Below are 21566 nucleotides of genomic sequence, written 5' to 3' on the forward strand. Positions count from 1 at the left end.
ATATTTCAGAGGTGACGACGCCGCTTTTTTATTGATGTGGTTGGCTCTCATAAAAAGTCTAAAAGCTGCAAAGCATGTTGGAATCAGAAACAGTAATCATAGAGGCATCCTAATAATATAAATATCATTTTTTTAAATTAAACTCTATGGTTACTTATTTTTCTGAGATGTTGAATTTATTAAATGTTTACATTTTACCTTTTTATATATCTACAAAATTCTTGATATCTTTATTAGGGTCGCAAGAGAAATATATCTACGTTTTGTAGTTGTGAAAATTTTTAAAAGTTGTGAATATTATTTGTTGTGCCAATAATTAAATATCCATCTATTCGGATTCAAATGCTCAGAATTACACATATAAAGGTGTTTTTTTTTAATTAAAATGTTAAAAACATTGTGATATTGTTACATATTATAAAAAAAGTGTCTAATATGTATATAACTAATATAGGGCCCACCAATTTATCATATTTTTAAAATAAAATACATTTTTGTATATATTGCTATAGTTTTATTAACAAGTCTTACCCTTAAAAGTGAGGTAAAGTCAACAATACACATTTGTTGTTTATTCACCAGTGCTATTATATTTTAAATTTATGTTCACAGGATATGTTAAATATTTCAACCTGACGTGGATGTTCAAACATTCTAAATTCATGAATATATAAGAAAACCAATGAGTTACAGACATATATTTAACTACTTTTTACATAGAATTCATAGATAGAATTCGGATATTTTTATACCTCCATATCTGAACGATTTTGACATAAATTGACGTTGAAGAAAATTCAAGGAAAATTCCTAAATTTGTCTTCATAAGATAAAATTAAGTATTTAAACCTGACGTGGATCTTCAAAAATTCTGTATAAATTCATGGATATATATGAAAATCAATGAGTTATTTGCCAGGACAGAAACATACCGGGTGGTGCATCTTCGTTGAAAACAGGAAATCCCATGCTAATTTTGATCTCTCCAAATATTGACTCCCCTGTTGATTTTACCGCCAAGTCGTAAATAAGTGTATTGAAGGTCTGCGTGTTCTGAACAGACGTGCCAAATTTGAACAGTTTTAGACAAGCCGATTTTAAGTAATTCAAGAAAAAAAATTAAAACAGGTAACAATAATGTAAAATCAGGCAACTTAAGTTCAAAATTTGCAGGAGATTTCCTATGTTTCCGATGCCGATGCACCACCCTGTATATTTAACTACTTTTTACATAGTAGAATAGAGACAGATATTTTGATAATGACAACCAATTGTAAAGTGTTTACATTAAACTGCTGGTAAGTAGCTAATAAAATATTTATATAGATAAAAGAAGTATTTTTAGGGGCCTACCAATCGTTTCGAAAGATAGAAAATCTAGAATGTTAGCTATAGCAGAATTTTTATCTTCTCATGACTTTGATGTGGTTTGCCTGCGAGAACTCTGGACCGATCGAGATTATCAGTTAATATGTAATGGAGTTTCTTCTGTTTTACAATATGCTCACTATTTTTACAGGTATTCATATAGTATGTCCAGACAACATTGTTGAATTCTAGCAAACAATGTTGACTTTTAGACATCATTGTTGAATTTTAGACAACAATGTTATTTTTTTATGCTCCAAGTGGAATTTTAGACATTTTTGAATTTTGGGTATTGTTGAATTTAAGAATACGTTGTTGAATTTTAGGCAACATTGTTTATTTCTAGACAATGTTGAATTTTAGACAATATTGTTAATTTCTAGACAATGTTGAATTTTAGACCCCATTGTTAATTTCTACACCAATGTTAAATTTTAGACAACACTGTTGAATTTTAAACAATATTGTTAATTTCTAGACAATGTTGAATTTTAGACAATATTGTTACTTTCTAGACAATGTTGAATTTTAGACAATGTTGATTTTTTCTGCACAATTTAATTTTATGTTACAAGTTGCATTTTAGACATTTTTGAATTATGGATATTGTTGAATTTCAGAATACATTGTTGATTTTTAGACATTGTTGAATTATTCTGCACAATTTAATTTTATGTTACAAGTGGGGTGACAGGTTCAGGGATTTGCATCCTTTCCAAACATCAAATTGAAGAGACATTCTTCCATCAATGGTCGGTGAATGGATACATACATGAAGTGCATCACGGTGATTGGTGAGGAGGCAAAGATGTAGGTTTATGTCGACTCAAGGTTGAAAGTGGGACAGATACTTTCTTCGTTAACGTTTATTCAGCTCACGTAAAAACAACTGATAAAACAAAATTGACTTTACTCAAAATTGGATTTATTGCAGCTTCATGCAGAGTATAACCGTGCTTCTGATGACTACCAAGCACATCGGGTTCTACAAGCTTACGACATTGCTCAGTTTATCTTGCTCACTTCTAGTTCGGCCGACTTTGTTGTATTGGCGGGTGACTTAAATACTGAACCTGGGGATTTGTCATATAGGTAGGTACAGTGCGATCAAATGAAAAAAAGATGTTACGGTAAGCGAAGAAACATTTTCAAATAATGCATTTTATTTTCCAGAGCTATTTTAAGCATGTCAGGCATGACTGATGCCTACATGCAGTCAGGAAACTTATCCCAAGACATTTACGCAACATCTGAAAGTTGCAGGAATAGCTACACGTCAAGTTCTTTAATAAAAGACAAAGCGTTAGGTTAAAGAATTGACTACATTATGTACCATCCTGGATCAAATGTCAAAGTAGATTTAAAAAATTACTCCCTACCCTTACCAGAACGTGTCCCTAATAAATCTTACAGTTATTCTGATCATGAGGCTGTCATGGTTGAACTAAGCTTAAACAGAGATAAGAAATCTGGAAATATGCCCAATAATGACAGAATCAAATGGGCTGTACTAGAAGAAGGCATTGCGTTATGCGAAGAGGCGGAAAAAAATATTGCTAGGAGGAGAGTTTTGTATTGGCTGGGTGTAATTTTTTCGTTTCCTTTACTCTTGCTAAGTCTAATAGTTCCTGCCTTAGTAAATACAAGTTACCGTGTGTTATTCTCGGTTTTGAGGATCGTTTTAACTGTTCTCGCTATATTTTGTTTACCGTTATGGCGACTTTGTGGAATAAAATTGAGATGCACGCCCACATAGCAATGAGAAGCATATTCATATCTATAGCATATACCTAGCATGTGCGTGAACTTATATCCTTATACTATATATTATATTATTACATATATTCTGAGCATGTTCCAGGAATAAATGGACATGTGCCACCTATATTCTTTAAAGTATATTCTTGTGCATATATTCTTATCATATGCTAAGAATATTTAACTATATACTTTGCTGGATATATACAACAGCTCGGTCCTCCTGCTCAAAACATCGCATATGTTGGCTATTTTATCCGTAAAATGAGCGATATTCTGAAATTCAACCATCGATATACCATGGTTCCAAATCGTGCGCGTCTTCAGCGGAGTTCAGCGCCTTCTGGCCGCGGCTCTTCGAAGCTGCAACACGATTAATACGAAACAGTGTTGCCAATTTAGTATAATTTCTAGTATAAATATTCTAGATTTACTACGTTTTGGACATGTTTACGTTAATTTTTGTATATTTTTGTTAATGGAACATGTTTTTTGTTTAAATATTATCTAGTACGTTTTTATGAAATAAAGTACTTTTCATAGGTAATAATCTTGTTTAGATAGTTAGATAAAATAATTCTGGCAACGTTGTCTACCAACTCGCCGCCGTCGCCGCCATGATACAAAGAAAGACCGCGTCCCCTGTGCGCGTCCCGTCGAACCAACCGAACTTGATTGCATTTTGTTGATTTTGTTGCTTATAGATATAGGATTCGGAGTGACATCGGGATTGATTTTTGTATTAAAATGTGTTCCCGTTGCCTGGTTTGTGTTTACCGTTATATCGATAATAGTGTTCTGTGTGTACTCAACATTTGAAAGTTAAGTAAAAACAAAAGTGTTGTTTGTACTGTTGTTACATGTTACATTAGTCTTGCTTGCGTAAGTGTTTTGAATTTCGAATAGGTTTAAAGTAGTCTTTAGTTCGTAGCGTCAGGGTATTAAAGCCTTGTTTCATTTGTAATTTTTGTAAATATTTATCAATGATTTGTAAGTATTAGGTGTTAAAGTTTGTTAGCTTCATTTTATTATTTATAGTTAGGTTAAGAGACGGTATAGATATACTTTTTTAGATTGGCTGAGAATCAGGAGGAGCAGAATATATAAACATTATAATATTTAAATGCTGTTTATTTTTGCAAATAAATGTTTTTGTAAGTATTTTATTCCTATTTCCTATTATTTAAAATTTCCATTGGATACCTAGAAAAATATAGTATATTTCGTTCAGCACAGGTAGACAGTTTCTTTACGCATGTATTTGGATATTGTAGAGAAGTATGTCATGATGTGACGTAACTGTCTATCTGTGCTGAACGAAATTTACCTCCCTAATTTTTATAGTATGTTCACAAAATATGCTATATGTATAAAAACAAGAATATTCTCAGCATATTTTAAAATATTCTTAGAACATTCTTAAGCCAAGTGCATAGCACATGCTACTTGCGGCCAAAAGGTTAGCACATGCTCAGAACATATTTCCAATATCCTTATACCAAAAAAGTTTATTCTGAGCACCTGCTAGGTATATTGTTTTGCTATGTGGGCGGTGTCATGTATGTGTTGCATGACTGGCCATGCAAGTCTCGCTAAAAAAGCTTCGAAAAAATCAAGACCCATATTCGAACTCATAATATCATTTGAATTATCGCATACATAATTCTAAAAAAAATAAGCGTTATATTAAGAATTTAAAGAAAACACGAAATTTATTTTGCACTCATATGGATAGGTATACCAAGGGTATACCTTATGAACGAAAAAAAACTTACTGGTGGCAATTCATTCATTTGCCATAAAAAAATTTCATAAATTTATACTTAATTTAGAAAAATGTAAGATGTTCCAAGACATCTACTGATATATTTTAAAAAATAAAATTACTGAGTAGATTTGCGTGTGATCGAGAAATTTTGATTTCAATTTAAATATTAACTTTGACAAGGTTATTCCAATTTTTAATTAATGACTTGTTGGTATCGGCCCGATATTTCAAAGATGACCGTGACGCTGTTTTTTTTTTATTTGTGACTCTTTAAAAAAAGTCTAAAAGATGCAAACTGCATGATATTAAAATACTAATACATATTACCCTATATTACTAAAACTGAAATAATAATTAGTGATCTATACCGATCTGGTCATCGAAACTGCGTGTTCTCTATTTTAACGTGTAAGACAGTGATGTAGACAGCATAATGGAAAATCAAATGTATTAAAAAGAGATAAAAGTTCTTCTATGCGGTATTGCCGGATTTTGCAACAAAATCAAAATTTCAAACCGCACAAGTAGGTGTTTACGAAAAATGTTGCATCTAGGGTTGGAACTTTATTTTCCACAAGTTGTACCTATGTAGATGTAAAAGAAATACAGGGTGAGCCTTAAATAAGTGCAAATATTTTCAGGGCTGGTAGATCTCGATAAAAGAAACATATTTTATCATTACTGTTTTTCAAATTAATCCTAACCAAAAAAATGAGTTTTTCCTTAAATTTTAGGAACCACTGGATCTTTTCTGAGTTTTATTTCTTGTCAATTTAATATACTATTTATGTTGCCATCAAGAAATTATGTTTTTTTTAACTAAAAACTAAAAAAATTAAAAAAAAAATCATTTAAAAAATTCCAAGTTTAAAAAAAAATCGCGAAAAACACCTCAATAATCTTGTGTTTCTGGTGTCGAAATATACTACCCCTAAAAATATTTGCACTTATTTAACATACGCCCTGTATTATGTTATAGAATTAAATTAATAAGAAATAAAAAAATAACGATGTACTTAAACAGCCGTTAAACGGTAGCCTACTAAAATGCTGTTAATAGATATTGTGACGTCGTTGTCGGCGGAAAGTAATGGCTAGCCATAAGCATATTGCAAGAGCACCTGTGGCTCCGTGGCTGAGGCTATCGGTTCGTGAGCGCAAGGTCCAGGGTTCAAATCTCACGCTGGCCAAGACTTTTTTAAATTTTTTTTTGCTTATAGCGTGATCTTATTGCATTGGTTTCACTCTTTTTGGTTGGATTGGTTTAGTTATTTGGCGGGTTGGTTAGCGTGATTATTTGGAGGGTGTTAATTCATTGGTTAGTTGGTTATTTGGTGGGGTTGGTTGGTTTTTACTAATTTATATTTGTTTTTTAAATTTTTTTATCAGTGTCGAGGTTAGTTGCGTTGGTTAAGTTGGTTATTTGGTGGGGTGGATAGTGTTGGTTAGTCCTTATAAAATTCCTATATTTCATAAAGCCGTCAAGTGCGTCACATCAACGACATCATACCTATTAACGGCATTTTAGTAAGCTACCGTTTAACGGCAGTTTAAGTACAGCCTAAGTTTATACAAATTTATTTTAATAATTTTCTTTCATTTCCATTTTCAATTATATTTTGTTATAACAGTTCTGTACAAATTTTAAAACTTAGATATACATATAAAAACACTCAAGAGAGTAGTTTAATTTCTTTTTGGATTTCGTCCAGATCTTTTTGAATCTTTTCCAGTTTTTCTTTGACGCCTTTGGACTTCTCACTTTCAATTTGTTCTTCCAAATTTCTTAGTTCTCTTTCAGTTTGGCCCATATCAGACACTGCCTGAAGAACCCCATTGCATTCTTCACGCAGGGCAGCCAAGAGTTTGTAAGCTCTTCTAGCTGTTTCGTCTTGTTTGCAATCCTTAAAAACAGATATTTTAATTTAAAAAACTTAAAAACAACCTCAAATAAACTTACGTAGAATATTAATTCATCACTTAACGTAAAAGATCTATCAATTTGACCTGTAAGACTGTTGATATCTTTTTGCACATCTTTAGTGTCCAACAGAACCTTTTCAATTTCATGATTCTGTTTCTTGATGTTAGCTACAATTTCCAAGATCCTTTTCGTATAAGCTGCTCTAAATAAATAATTTTAGTACCTTCTATAACTGTAAAAAAAATCAAAAATACCTGTTATTTTTATTGCCAAGTTCTTTGCATTTTTCCACAAGTTTTTCTTCAAGTAAATATTTTTCTTTAAAATCTCTAACTAAATTTGCATAAGTTTGTTTTAAATTCTTATATTTATATCCATCATTCTGATTTTTTATGCTTTCTGAACTTACCGAGCTAAAATAATATAAAAATGGTTGTACAAACTACTACTACGACGCGGGTTTTTTAAACCTGTGATACCTTTTTAAGGCTATATGCTCTTCTAATAGAGGTGACTGAACTTCGTCCCACTGTTTTTTTAAGTCAACTAAACGATTTTTAGCTTTTTCTATAGAATTTGTTAACTTAACTTTATTTTCTTCGTTATATAAAACTGCCAAAGTTGTACTAAGGATTTTGGCATTATGTGTGATTTCTTTTAAATGCTTTTCTTCTACTAAATTTTCGTTTTGAATCTATAAAAATATATATAAACCTAAATATAACATATAATTCGAGAAAAAATAATATACAGTCTGACAAACATCTGAAACAATGGGACTTCTGCTTGAATCTGAGATACCATGAAGTAATTTTGTTTTTCTATTATTAAACATGTCATCAATTTTTTGCTTGTATTCCTCTTGCTGTTTTAGATCTGTTTGTCAGATAATATTTACCTTCTTCAACTCTTTTTCTAAACCATTGACTGATTCCTGCAAAGCAACTAACTCGTTCTTTTTAATTTTCAAATGTTCTATGGAAGTTTTTAAAGTATTCGGAGCTTCTACTTTTTCAGATTCTATTGGAGTGCTTTCTGTATATTTATCATTTGAAGTTTCATCAAGTATTTGATCAGTTATATCAGTTTTTATTAACCTCTGTTGTACTAAATTTTCCCAGTTACTACAATTTGTAAAGTCTGCTGGTTTAAATAATATCGATGGTAATAATTGTTTTTTCGTACACTGTCTAGGAACTTCAGGAATGTATTCTCTGTTTTCTGCACCTATTCAAGTTTAATTTGTAAAAAAGCATAGTAAGCAAAATGTATACCTACTTGGTAATATTAAATTAACAGAATTTAGTTCACTACTGTTTCCTAGACTGTTGACAATTATATTATCGGAAATTTGTCTTGTACCATAATGAAGAAGAGCTGTTGGTAACCACATGCTATTCAAAGACTTTTTTAAGCTGTCTTCTATATCTTTTACTATTCTTGCTACATATCCGACTGGTTCAATTGTTGTAATTGGACTTGCTTCTTTTGGAAGACGTTCTATTAGAAACATTAATACCCTACGTACTTCTACCTAAGTGTAAAAAAATAAAATATCACACAAGAGGAGAAAAGCGTCACAAATTACCTCATTGCTATACAAAATCGTTTGGTATCCCATGTCACCCTTAAAACCTATAGTTTGTATCTGCTGAGCTACATTAGATGCCAACTTGATTTTACCGCTCATAGAAGCAGGTAATTTTTTTATAACTTGTATGTCTGGATTTATAATCGCCAGACAGGACGAAATAGCTTCTAAAACTAGATCTGGTTCGAACTGTTTTAAACTATTGATATCTTCGTCTATATCACTAAAAAGTAATGTTTTTATGTCTAGTAAATTATTTAACTGTAGGTCATACCAATTAATATGTTTTAGGGAGTCTATAATTATTTTATCAACCTCTTCCATGATCTTAAATGATATTCAAAGAATGATATTAACTGAAATGCATTAATTTTATTATTAAATAATTGTTTTTTAATAATTTATAAACAACAGCTGATTTTTTGACACATTTTGTAACTAACTTCAGAAGCATTTTCTTCTTCCTTTTTCATTAATTTAAAGGTCTAAGCTACTAGGACTATCCGGTCTATTTTTTTCTTCTTTCAATATTGATTAGTTTTATGGCCTAAGCTACCAGGACTATACGCCCGGTCATTTAAATTTTTCTTTCTGGATTGAAGATCATATAAATAATATATGATCTTACTTTTTTAACAATTTTTTTTTATCTTTTAGCTATTGCTAGATCAATTTTTAAAACAGACAATTACAGAAAACTATTTTATTAAGTTAACAAGTAATATTTCAACACTTGAAGTAAAAAATTGTTACATTTTATGTTATTTATATATGAATTAGAAATATATATCTCTGATTTAAATTAAATTCTACCCCCTCTATGATTTTTACTGTCAAAATTGTCAAATGTAATTTCCGTTTCCTTCATTCCCTTCCATTTTACTTCCTTTCTTTCGTTGTCTACGGTCGAGGAAGGATTGAAATGTAAGTTTTTTCTATTTATTTACTGTTTTTACACATATTCTTTACTTTATTATATTATTTCTTCAAATATAACATCCAGTGATAATTTCTTATGTTTATATTAAACCAAAACTGATTTATAAAACTCGTCAAGTACGTTTTTGAACTTCACGTGTTGAACTAAATTAGAATGATGAATAAACCTATTCTTTCGCGGTTTCCACCGAAGATTTCGATCGATGATGGTAGTTTTTACTCTGATTTATTATTTTTCTACGAATTTATTAAAATTTTTTAACGATGAACTGGAAAAAACTAATAAAATAAAATTTTGGTTAGAATGGCGGACGCAGCTCCAGCCGGTGGTCGTGGTGGATTCAGGGGAGGCTTTGGAGGAGGTGCTCCTGGTGGTGGCAGAGGGGGGCGCGGTGGCCGAGGTAGAGGCAGGGGCAGAGGACGCGGTCGTGGCCGTGGAAAGGTATGTAAAAAAGAATGATTTTGTCAGAAATATGTGTTAGGTTAATGCAAAAATCAATTTATCTGTCAATTTAGCATTTATTATTCTGTGATTATTAAAATAATGTAGTTTCTGTTTTACAATCCATGTTATAAGTACAAAAAATAATAAATTAAGATTCTATCTCAATACAACGATATCTTAAGATAAAGTATAAATATGAATTAAGACAGTTATAGTCATTTTAATTGGTCTAAGTAAACTTTTTACAGGAAGATTCCAAGGAATGGGTTCCTGTAACAAAACTGGGTCGTTTGGTTAGAGATGGAAAGATAAGGTCTTTAGAAGATATCTATCTGTTTTCTCTGCCAATCAAAGAATTTGAAATCATTGATTTCTTTATTGGAAGTGATCTCAACGATGAGGTAAGGTATATATTTGTATTTATGCATTATATTTTCTAAATAATTTTCATGATGAATAATATTATTCTTTCGCGGTTTCCACCAAAGACAACTTTTTGTCAATGATGGCCATAAAATTCTGATGATAATATTTTCAAAAATATTATTTTCAAGTTTTATTTTAAATTTTTTTTAATTTAAATCTCTTTACATAATTGTTTGTTTTTGGGGGGCTTTCTAGGTGTTGAAAATCATGCCCGTCCAGAAGCAGACTCGTGCTGGTCAGCGTACTCGTTTCAAGGCTTTCGTAGCCATTGGTGACAGCAAGGGCCACATTGGTCTGGGTGTTAAGTGCAGCAAGGAAGTAGCCACTGCTATTCGCGGTGCTATTATTCTAGCTAAGCTTTCTGTAGTACCTGTCCGAAGAGGGTATTGGGGTAACAAGATTGGTCAGCCTCATACCGTACCTTGCAAGGTAATTATTAAAGATATATATTTGTGGTAATTATTGGGAAAACTGGAAATCGTCCGATTTTCACCAAAATTGGTATACACCCTATTTTGAGGTCGTAGATTACGAATCTGAACTTTTTCTTGGCGGTCTCTTTCCGTTTTTCAGAAAAACGGAAAATTATTTCAACATTGAATTTTTCTTTATTTCGGCCCTATAAAGTAATAATTTCACTATATTTTTATTATATTATAGTTTATTTAAAAGCCACACTTGATTGAGGATAGAAAAATGTCCAAAATTTTACTGAAAAACACTTTTCTTAACAAAATAACAAAGAAAATTGAGACCAGATGGAAGTTTGACAGTTCATATATTCTTCTTTCTCTTTCCTATGTAATAAGAGAGACAAATATATTCTAGACCTAATCCATGATACAAGGAGGGTTAGATAAGATATTACGCATGTAGTGTGCGGAGCTTAACAGAAAATTACTATCTGGGTGGAATATGAATTATTACTAATTATTCGATGGTGAAAATAATTCGATTATTCCCATCACTATCATGGACCTGATCTAGAAATTTGAAAATTTGCGAGGTTGCCATATCTTCTATTTTTTTCGGGTGATTAGGGATTTTAAATAAATTACCTATTATGAGATCTGACAACATTTAAATATACCTACCTATATCCACAAAGTTACGCGGAAGAGTTTTGATTGCATTGGTTACAACTTCCATGCGGAGGGTGTTAATCTTTGGTTGTTATATTATATCAAAAAAAGATTAACCCCCTCCGCAAAGAAGTTATATAAGACTATTTATAACCATGAAGTTGCACGAAAGTTTTGATTGCATTGGTTTCAACTTCTTTGCGGAGGGGGTTAATCTTTTTTTGATATAATATAACAACAAAAGATTACCACCCTCCGCATGGAAGTTGTAACCAATGCAATCAAAACTCTTTCGTGCAACTTCGTGGTTATAAAAAGTTAGGTCTCGTTGGTAAAATAGCAGTTATGAGAAGGAGCCGTTCCTCTGGCGACCGCCTTTCGTAATCCCAGAATGAGCGAAAAAAAACACGCCAAATTTAGGTTTGCCATTGGTAACGTTGCTTTAAATCCCAGAAACACAATCCAACATTTTCAAATTGTTTACAAATTTATTTTAGCAAATTTTCCTTTATTATGCATAGAATTGGTTAAAAAAGTAACAGAAAATAGAAAAACATCATTGTTTATTGAATACCTAACAAAATATGTGCTAGAAAACCTTAAAAATTTGAGAAATTAAGAAAAATTCAATGTTTAAATTATTTCCCGTTTTCCTGAAAAACGGTAAGAGACCGCCAAGAAAAAAGTTCAGATTCGTAATCTACGACCTCAAAATAGGGTGTATACCAATTTTGGTGAAAATCGGACGATTTCCAGTTTTCCCAATAATTACCATATTTTTTAATCTTATTTGTTATATAGTTAATATTTATGATGAATAATTATATTCTTTCGCGGTTTCCACCGAAGACTTATAGTCTGTGATGGCCAAAGATGTCTGAATAATGAACTCTGCTATTTTTAATAGATAAGAGTCATATTTTATATGCTAAAATACTTGATTTTTTAAGGTTACTGGCAAATGTGGTTCTGTCACTGTACGTCTCATTCCTGCACCCCGTGGTACTGGCATTGTATCTGCACCAGTACCTAAAAAACTTCTCCAAATGGCTGGTATTGAGGACTGTTACACATCTGCAAGAGGTTCTACCGGTGAGCATTTATTTAGGTTTTTAAATTATGAAATTGTAATCTTTATTGTTATTTTTTCATGATGAATAACTTTATTCTTTCGCGGTTTCCACCATAGATATATTTATATATCAGTGATGGTCAAGAATTTCTGATCTCATACCCCATTTATAAAAATGTTTTTTAATTATTTTAAGAAATTACTAAGAGATTCCTCTTTTCAGGAACCCTGGGTAATTTCGCGAAGGCTACTTACGCTGCTATAGCCAAGACCTACGCTTATTTGACCCCAGATCTGTGGAAAGAAATGCCGCTGGTTCGTACTCCTTACCAAGAGTACGCCGACTATTTGGCGAAAAATCATCGCGTGGTGGTAACCGCTGCCAGACCGGAAGCCTGACACGGAGCTACCGAAGAAGGTAAAATTATTTAAAATCCTCGATTTTCGTACAGAATTTTAAGGTTTTTTTGGCGGTTTTTTAGAAGTCCCAGCAGCAACAGCAGATGTATTTAGTGGAATGCATTGGATATAGATTGTAATGAATTGTACTGAATACATTTGAAAAGCAACAGCAGCAACAACAATAAAAAAGAATAATAAAATTTAGCGTTTTCTTAATCCTGATTTTGAACACCCTGTATAATTTAAGATTACAATATTTATAGCAAAATACAGAACATCTATAGTAAAGACTAAATTGTCCTGATTTCAGTTGTATTTTTAATATTTTTTTTAAGAGTCTGAAAAATCTGTATATTATCTCTGAAAGTGACGAAAGATATTTACAATCATAAGCTTGTTTCATATAAGACGCGAATAGCGAAAAGCGATTCGCCAAAAAATATTCGCAAAATTTTGACCTATTTCATACAGTCGCGAATTTTTAGGGACATTTAATTTTTGCTCCACTGAAAGTTACAAAAAAAATCATAACCTGAGATAACTTAATTTGTTTTATACATATTTATTCGTGTTTACGATCTTTATTTTATATTTTATAGCATACAATATGAGTTTAAATTTGTTTAATGATTATGAATATCGATTACGATTGTGGGATTGGAACAGAAGGCGCAAAATTGCCATTTACTTATTGTTAAGACGTAGAAGAGAACGGTTTTTTTTTATATTATTTATTTATAGGTCATTTATGAGTCATTTATTGGGACATGTGAAATATTCAAATTTCGTAAGCAACAAGGTGCTTATCGCAATTTAATTCAAAAAATAAGGACAAAAGATGAGAAAAAATTTAGGAATTTTCACAGATTGTCTGTACAGGAGTTTAATAACTTGGTTAAGTTGAAAAATTGTCACCATATATATCAAAAACATATTATGCACGAGAACCCATTTCAACTGGAGAAATGTTTTCAGTTATTTTGCGGCAGCGTCGTCAAAATAGTTGATAACCGGTAATGGTGTGGGGTGGCTGACCTTGAAACGAGTTTTTGCTGCATATAGTCACTGACACTACGCATGCGCACATCTTCGATGTTGCCAGATTGCGAGTTATTTTGGAATTATTTTCAGTAGAAAACAAATATGTGCTTTTCAGTGTTTTTTTGTCAATATATACCGTATGTTCGAAAAAACGGCGTCCAGTTGGCTGGGAAATGACGATTGAGGACATTTTCATAAAATGACAGCGATCTTCATTTCATAGTCATTGCTGACGCTATTTTTTTTCAATCATAGTACGCGGTATATTATTTTAATATTTAGCACAACACGTGAACGCTTATTATGTATTTTTATAGTCAATAAAATTATATAGAAATAAAACTCTAGATTCCTATCTAGATTATTATGCTACGTTTAAAAAGTGCTTTATTAAAAATTCGGGAAATTAAAAGGGATGTGTCCAAGTTTTTTCTTTTTTTTTAATTTTTAAATGCTGTAGCTCCATGTCATGTTTATAATAGATTTTTTTTAACATTCCATCAAAACTACGGAGGCCTTAAAAGGCCTTTTAGCCTCCGTAATTAAAATTGTAGAATCAGCCTTCAGCAACATTAACATCAGTGACCTTGTTTAATTCTGCTTATACATATATTGCATTAATTTTTCTGCTACATTAAGATTTCTCTATTCTTACACCTAATTTATGTGATTTTCTTAGCATATATGATTTATAAACCATATTTTTCCTAATGGAAGGATGGAATAGGATATGCAAAATTAAGATATTTTAACATTTATTTTCCAGACCAAGCATAATATAGTATTAAGATTAAGACATAACAAATATTATAAGAAAGATCTTAATATAAATCACAAACTAAGTCTTAATTTAGTCTTGTATTTCTATTATTATTATTATTCTTATAAAACTAATAAGATCAAAAATCAACCTTCACCATATTGTCAAGATTTGGCATTATAGGAAACAAGAAATTACAGTAAATTAAGAAAAGAATATCAAAGTACACGATATTAAATACTGTAATGTATTCTACGATACAAACCATCTCCCTTCTAAAAAGAAAAAGATAAAACATAAAGCTTATTTTAGTCTTATCAACAGGGCCGGATACAGGAATTTATTTTAGGGGAGGCCCAAAATGAAAAGCAATGTAGAATATGGTTTTTAGGGCGCCATTTTTAACACAAAAGCCTAATATTTTACACAATTCACAGACTTTATGGGGGCCCGGGCCCCCTGTGTCCGCCACTGCTTATCAACACACTCTTCGATAAAATCCACTAACTTGATATTTTTAAGAAATTATGATAAAAACATTAATTATAATCAAAGTATATTATATTAGTAACATTATATAATAGGTAAAATGTTACCTCTATCTCCGATTGACGTTTATTGTTCTATAATAAGACCCGTCATGGTAGTACTTCAAAACATCAATACATATAATCAAAACTATTGTTGCCTGTAAATAACTAGAAATTAAATAACTTTTTAATGAAAAGAAATAAAATAATTCTAATAAGTTTAAAACCATTAAGAAAAAAATCCGTAAATGATAAATTTTAATTCTAATGTAAATATATAAATAAATGTTATTATTATTACAATTTTATATATTCATAATACTTTCATTTCACAATCTTCATTATTCTTCTTACCTTAATTTTGGATATCAAGATAAATCTGAAATTATAAAATTAATTATAGAATTTGTATTATTATTGATTAACAGGCAAAAAAAATTTTTCGACTGCAAATACTTCGAAAATAAACTGCAATTTGGCAACATCGACGATGTGCGCTTGCGTAGTATCGATGATCAAAAGCAGCAAATATGGGCTTCAAGGTCAGCCACCGGATCCACACCTTTACCAAACGCCCATCCCTGACTACATTGCAACAAAAGGTTTGAACATTGGATATGAATGTGTAAGTCGGATAGTCCTAGTAGCTTAGGCCTTTACACTAATTAAAGAAATAAACGGATATGATCGATTTCTTCTGGTGATAATCCGCCCTATGGAATTGAAAAGAAGAAAGTATCTAGCTAGATGTCGCTGTAGTCGTTTCATTATTTATTTGACATTTTGCAAGTAATCTTCGCGTAGGTGAATGTGAGAAATAAATAGGTGGATTATTCAATAAAGAAAACCTCTTAGAAACAATTCAAATTTACTTTGTCCGCCACTTTAAAGTGTATAATTTCAGTGCCCTGCTATGTGAAAGAAATTAGATCAGGTAAAGTATCGTATCCTTATGCACACATACTGGTGTCAATTCTCTTTCAAAACCTCTCGTGATGTACGTCGAAATTGTTACAAATTCTTTGTCAGCTTAAGAATGTCATTGCAATTAAACATTGATAACTTATCTCCCGAATCGTCTTGATTCTTTCGACCGATTTTTTACGCTTTTTCTGGTAAAATAGGAGTGGTAAGAAAAACACCGTTAGTATCGATTTAGGGAAATTTTACGCGATGTTATGGTAGGTTCAAATAGAACATTTTTATGCTTGTTGACTACGTTTCCTTTGTATTCAATTCACGATTAATTTCAGGACTTTTTGCGATCGCTGTCTTCGAGAAAACACTCGAAGGACTCACGTCGACTAAAGGTAAGCATTTTTCAAGTGTTTTCAACATAGGCTGGTGTAGGTTGGCCATGTGTTAAGTGTATTTGTTTACATTGCGCAGTTTCAATTAATATTTCAATAACCATTTTTGTATTTTTTTGTTCAAATCTACCTGTCATCCTTAACACGTTGTTTATTTTTATTTTGTTAATGAAGATTTTGAACAGGGTAAAGTCATATTATTTTACTTTTTCACAATACAATGACCCTATAATGAAAATAAAGGAAATTATTCAGTAGATCTTGCCAAAAAAACATTGGCGTTCCTAATTACTTTTGTTGTATAATCCCAAATAATTAGTTTTGATTTTGTTAGCCTAGTGAAATAAAAACAAAACCATAGTGTTGAGGAGGAGATTCAATATTGTTACTTCCCCTAAGTATAAATAATTCTTGTATATTAATAAGAAATGAAATGCACAATATATTGTAACATTTTATTTTATCTTGTAGTTAGACTGAATTACACACTTACTACCTAATTGATAAAACAATTTTACTGCGACTATATACACGATTTAACTTAAGTGCTTGTTTTTAAATGTCTTGAACTATTATTTGGAACTGTCTTGTATTTTTTTTGAACTGTATTTAACTCTCTTCTCCTTATTATTACATTATGAACTGTTTGTCGTGGACTATCATTAATACTAACTTTACTAAAAACTTTATACTGAAAGACCAGCATGGGTATATAGTAAAATTAGATGCTAAACCTTGTAATTACTAATGCTAAAGAATAAACTAAACCACTGCACAATAAACAGACTTTATACAACCTGAAAAAAATGACTTTTTGGGCAAGTAACAAAGAAAAGATTTAAGAAATGACGTAGCTGTGTAATGATTTTGTTTATTCGATAATAATTAAGGATAATGGGTATGTTAAGTCCAATTGGCCTTTACCATTAAATATTGGTAATACCTTAATGTGTTGAAATCTAAGGTTGAAATAGTATAAAAACTAACTACAGGGTGACCCAGGCTTCCGAAAAGGCTCCATATTAGGTTTTTAGTTTGTAATTTTTTACATAGTGCAAGGACAATGAATGCACATTTTGAAAATAATTATTGTCAACATATAGGGTGATTCAAATATATTTTCAAACTGAAGTTTTATATTTTTAAATGGAATTGAAATAAATTGACACAAAAACATTGAAATATAAATCACAAACCAAAAACCTAATATAGAGCTTTTTCGGATGCCTGGGTCACTCTGTATACAGGGTGTTCCTTAATGACATGCTAATATTTAACAGGGTGATTTTTGGACTTATTCTAGGAAAAAAAACCTCGTATGAATGTTTGTCCCAATCATCTTAATTTTTGAGATATGTTGTGGTCCTGTTCAGTAGGGCCAGCTTGTTGAGGGTCTTTTCAGGTGTGGAATTAATGTACACTGTTGTTTTTAATATAACTTAACTTTAATTATGATGAACTAGTTACAATAGTTACCCTGAGGGAAACTGTGAAAAATAGTAACGCGTTGAAGAGTAAAAATAGAGTTCTGATCAAAAGAGACTTGAAGAGCAAAAGCAAAAGAGTGTTGAGCAAAAAGAGGGTTTAAGCAAAAGAGTGTTGTGACTCAAACAGCAAAAGAGTAAGAGCAAAAGAGTGTGTTGTCTCTGAAACAGCAAAACAAACTGAGGGCCTGTCTTGCAGTTCCTTAAATAGTATTTAAGCTACAGAAATGCCAGAGAAATGCCCCTTAACTTATATTGTTTAGGTAGACAGACGTCTGTGACAGCTATATAAATTTATGATCAAAATTCCCAAAAGTAATAGTTCAAGTTATCAATTGGAATTATATTGTAGGGTCGTTTATGACCCCAAAGGTATGAAGGTTTTTAGGATGGGACATTCCTAAACTAATATTACAAATTTAATTAAAATGAGGACGGGATTATAACAGATATAGGATGGTAAACTTTTCTATAGTTTGTATCAAGTTTCATAAAGATATCGTTAATAACTCTGATGTTAATCAATATATGCATCAATATGTATTTTTTGACGTACAAACAATTTTATTTTAAATGGTTTACATTTTGAATATTTTTAATTACTTACATTCATACGAAGTTTTTTTCAAGAATATGTCCAAGAATCGCCCCCTTAAATATTAGCATGTCATTAAGGAACACTCTGTATAGGTTTCGGCTTAACATAAAAGCGTTGAATAAAAAGATTAAGGAAGGAATATAATGTTATCATATTCATGCATGTATTCTATTCATGCATGGTAGACGGAGGTAGAGTCCTATGGTGGGGATCCTTGACAGTTCTGTTTGACGATTCATTTGACACATGGGAATTTGATTTGAAATTTTGTGAATTTGTCAGTCTTTACTGAGCTTATTTTATGTTATTTATTATTTATTCTACAACTGGAAATTGTTTAGAGGTAGTCCAAACCAAATCTAGAAGGAAATTGTAACAGAACTTAAATTAACAGTGACACTATTGCTATTTATCGAAAAAGACTGTAAAATGGTTGTGTAGCGTGCAGTAGATCTCGGCCAAAAATCGAGGGAAATAACGGAATAACTTTTTACCAGTAAATGACTATATAATATACATACATGTAGTAAACCGATCATTTATGAAATTCACTTAAAATTAACTAATTATATATTTTCTCTTGCATTTTTGCTTTTATTTACTACTTGTCAAAGAATTTTGATACGTCAAGACTTACCTGCTTCAGTAGCGTATGGGATGTTTATGTTAATAAATAATTTATAAAAACTTACCTATTTTAAATAGAATTATATATTTTTACTAGCGTGTACCAGCGACTTCGTTCGCGTCGAATTAAGCTTGATTTTAATACGTTGGTCCGACGGTGTTCTGATTGGTCATAGCGTTTTCGCGCCACTTTTCATCCGTAAATATTTTACTTCAGCCCGTCAACCGACCCGTTCATACAATGCGTTCATACGACAACGGACGTTTTGACACTTTTTTGACAAATTTAATCTAACCTTAATAAAAATATAAGTAAATAGCAAAATCGTTATGGAAACGGAAATATAAAATGACACCAACGTATATCCGATAAACGGAGGCATGAAAATGCAATATATTTAAAAACTGCGTTATTTTCTAACCAATCAAAGTCTTTAAATTCTACCAATAAAATTAATATCGTATCAACGTATCGTCGGACAACGGATGCATGAAAATCAAGCTTTAATCATTTGTAATAGTGATGATAAAGCAAAGCAAGAATTTCCATTAACATATAAACTGGATAAAATTTTCTCACATTTATGTCAGCATAAGAAAAAACAATATGGCGATATTATTATATAACTTGGTAATATTTGAGGGGTAGTTTCATCTCGTGGGAATTTGACTTTCGAAAAATCCGTTTGCCAAAAATAAGCTTTTTACGTCAAGCAGTTTAAGCAGAATCGTGGTTAAGAAATTACCCAACTTTTTTGAATACCCTGTATGATTTTTTATAAAATTTCAAAATATGTAAAAAAACCAAATAAATTATGCTTGTCCAAGCGTTTTCCCGAAAGACTAACCGTTTTTTAAATAACAAATATTGTAATATTTGAGGGGCGTTTTCACCCTCTTGGAATTTGAGATTCGAGAAACCCCTCCTTATCGAACCTCTACACCCCACAGTCAACCCGTTTACCAAAAATCAGCTTTAAACGTCAAGCAGTTTAAGCAGAATCGTGATTACTCAATGGTCATATTTTATGAAACACCCTGTATAAATTTTTAAAAAATCTTAAAATATCTAAAACAACAAAATAAAATATACGTGTTTAAGAGTTTTTCCGAAAAAATCACCTTAATCACCTAAATCACCTTAAATAAAAAATATTCTTATATTTGAAGGATGGTTTCACCCCCTTAGAATTCGAGTTTCGAAAAATCCCTTCTTATAGAACCTCTACACCCTAGAATCAACCTGTATGCCAAAATTGAGCTTCTTACGTTGAGTGGTTTGAACAGGATCGTGATTAATCAGTATGTCAGTCACTTAAGGATTTTATATATTAGTATAGATAACCATTTTAATGTTTACAAACATTTATTGACAACATAAAATAAAACAACAAATTATTGACTCCTACATCATATTTTTACACGTTTTGAATAAAATTAGAACGGCACTGATAAACAGGAATAATTTAAGTCGGCCATTTTTGGTCCCCATCGCGCTGGACCTAAGTTTGTTGATATACTCCTTCCTTAATCTTTTTATTCAAAGCATAACACGATAAATTATAATGATCTACACCCGGTTAACTGTTTTTAAATGAATTGCAGAAAATGGCAGACCCAGATCCGGAAACTCTTCTAGAATGGCTGAATAGTGGATTGGGAGATGAGCGGGACATGCAGCTGATTGCTCTAGAGCAGCTCTGCATGCTTCTGCTGATGTCCGATAATGTCGATCGTTGTTTTGAAAGTTGTCCGCCCCGTACATTTTTACCAGCTCTCTGTAGAATATTCTTAGATGAACAGGCCCCAGAAAATGTCCTAGAAGTATTTCTTTTGACGACGTGTAAAAAATCAAATATAAACATTATTTTTCTAGGTTACAGCTAGAGCTATCACATATTATCTAGATGTTTCTGCTGAGTGCACCCGAAGAATTGTAGCTATCGATGGCGCAATTAAAGCTATCTGTAACAGATTGATTGTGGTCGAACTGTCAAGTAGAACGAGCAAGGACTTGGCAGAACAGTGCGTCAAAGTATGAACTTTGACATTTCTTTGTTACTTAATATTGTAAAATTATTTTTTTTAGGTTTTAGAGTTGATTTGTACTAGGGAAGCTGGATCTGTATTTGACGCTGGAGGTTTAAGTTGCATTTTGCCGTTTATTCGTGACAATGGCCAATCTGTGCACAAAGATACGTTACACTCGGCTATGGCTGTTGTATCGAGGCTTTGTACAAAAATGGAACCTGCTGATGTACAATTACCAGGATGTGTACAGGTAATTTGTTTTATGTATAGTTGCTTTTAGAGGGCATTTTTAAATATTTTGTAATAGACATCTCTGAAAGTATAGTAAGTAGGACAAAATGTGGACAAAATGCCTTGTATGAAAGAAATAGGTTCGGTTAGATTAGTTCCTGTTAAGTTTTTGGAGCATT

At 31.5% G+C, this 21566-nt stretch overlaps 3 protein-coding genes and 1 pseudogene across 7 annotated transcripts in view; 3 read left to right on the plus strand and 1 right to left on the minus strand.

Moving 5' to 3' along the window:
• Positions 1-517: 517 nt before the first annotated feature.
• Positions 518-3124, plus strand: LOC115890974 (annotated as a pseudogene).
• A 3382-nt stretch (positions 3125-6506) lies between these two features.
• Positions 6507-8849, minus strand: LOC115891008 (coiled-coil domain-containing protein 22 homolog). Its single transcript, XM_030911399.1, has 8 exons — positions 8684-8849; positions 8407-8632; positions 8097-8352; positions 7717-8045; positions 7298-7512; positions 7073-7231; positions 6855-7020; positions 6507-6798 (listed from the first exon to the last, which is right to left on the minus strand). The coding sequence occupies exons 1-8, from the start codon at positions 8731-8733 to the stop codon at positions 6568-6570; spliced, it is 1632 nt and encodes a 543-aa protein (XP_030767259.1). The 5' UTR covers positions 8734-8849; the 3' UTR covers positions 6507-6567.
• A 391-nt stretch (positions 8850-9240) lies between these two features.
• LOC115890998 (40S ribosomal protein S2) lies at positions 9241-12975 on the plus strand. The gene is made up of 7 exons (XM_030911381.1): positions 9241-9333; positions 9652-9790; positions 10042-10194; positions 10415-10648; positions 12252-12393; positions 12597-12791; positions 12856-12975. The coding sequence occupies exons 2-6, from the start codon at positions 9653-9655 to the stop codon at positions 12770-12772; spliced, it is 843 nt and encodes a 280-aa protein (XP_030767241.1). The 5' UTR covers positions 9241-9333; position 9652; the 3' UTR covers positions 12773-12791; positions 12856-12975.
• Positions 12976-15881: 2906 nt separating this feature from the next.
• LOC115891005 (E3 ubiquitin-protein ligase HECTD1) overlaps positions 15882-21566 on the plus strand; it is a 37913-nt gene continuing 32228 nt past the window's right edge. For 3 of the 5 annotated variants that reach the window (XM_030911389.1, XM_030911390.1, XM_030911393.1), the window contains exons 1-5: positions 16128-16287; positions 16360-16416; positions 20731-20949; positions 21002-21160; positions 21215-21406. In XM_030911389.1, the coding sequence (XP_030767249.1) occupies positions 16285-16287; positions 16360-16416; positions 20731-20949; positions 21002-21160; positions 21215-21406 (630 nt within the window). In that variant the 5' untranslated portion in view covers positions 16128-16284. Of the gene's footprint in view, positions 16041-16127; positions 16288-16359; positions 16417-20730; positions 20950-21001; positions 21161-21214; positions 21407-21566 lie in introns of those variants that run through there. The other 2 variants (XM_030911392.1, XM_030911394.1) reach the window with 2 other exon arrangements.

This window comes from Sitophilus oryzae, unplaced genomic scaffold (assembly GCF_002938485.1).
Source record: "Sitophilus oryzae breed Bouriz unplaced genomic scaffold, Soryzae_2.0 scaffold_942_pilon_pilon, whole genome shotgun sequence".
NCBI classification, from domain to species: domain Eukaryota; kingdom Metazoa; phylum Arthropoda; class Insecta; order Coleoptera; family Curculionidae; genus Sitophilus; species Sitophilus oryzae.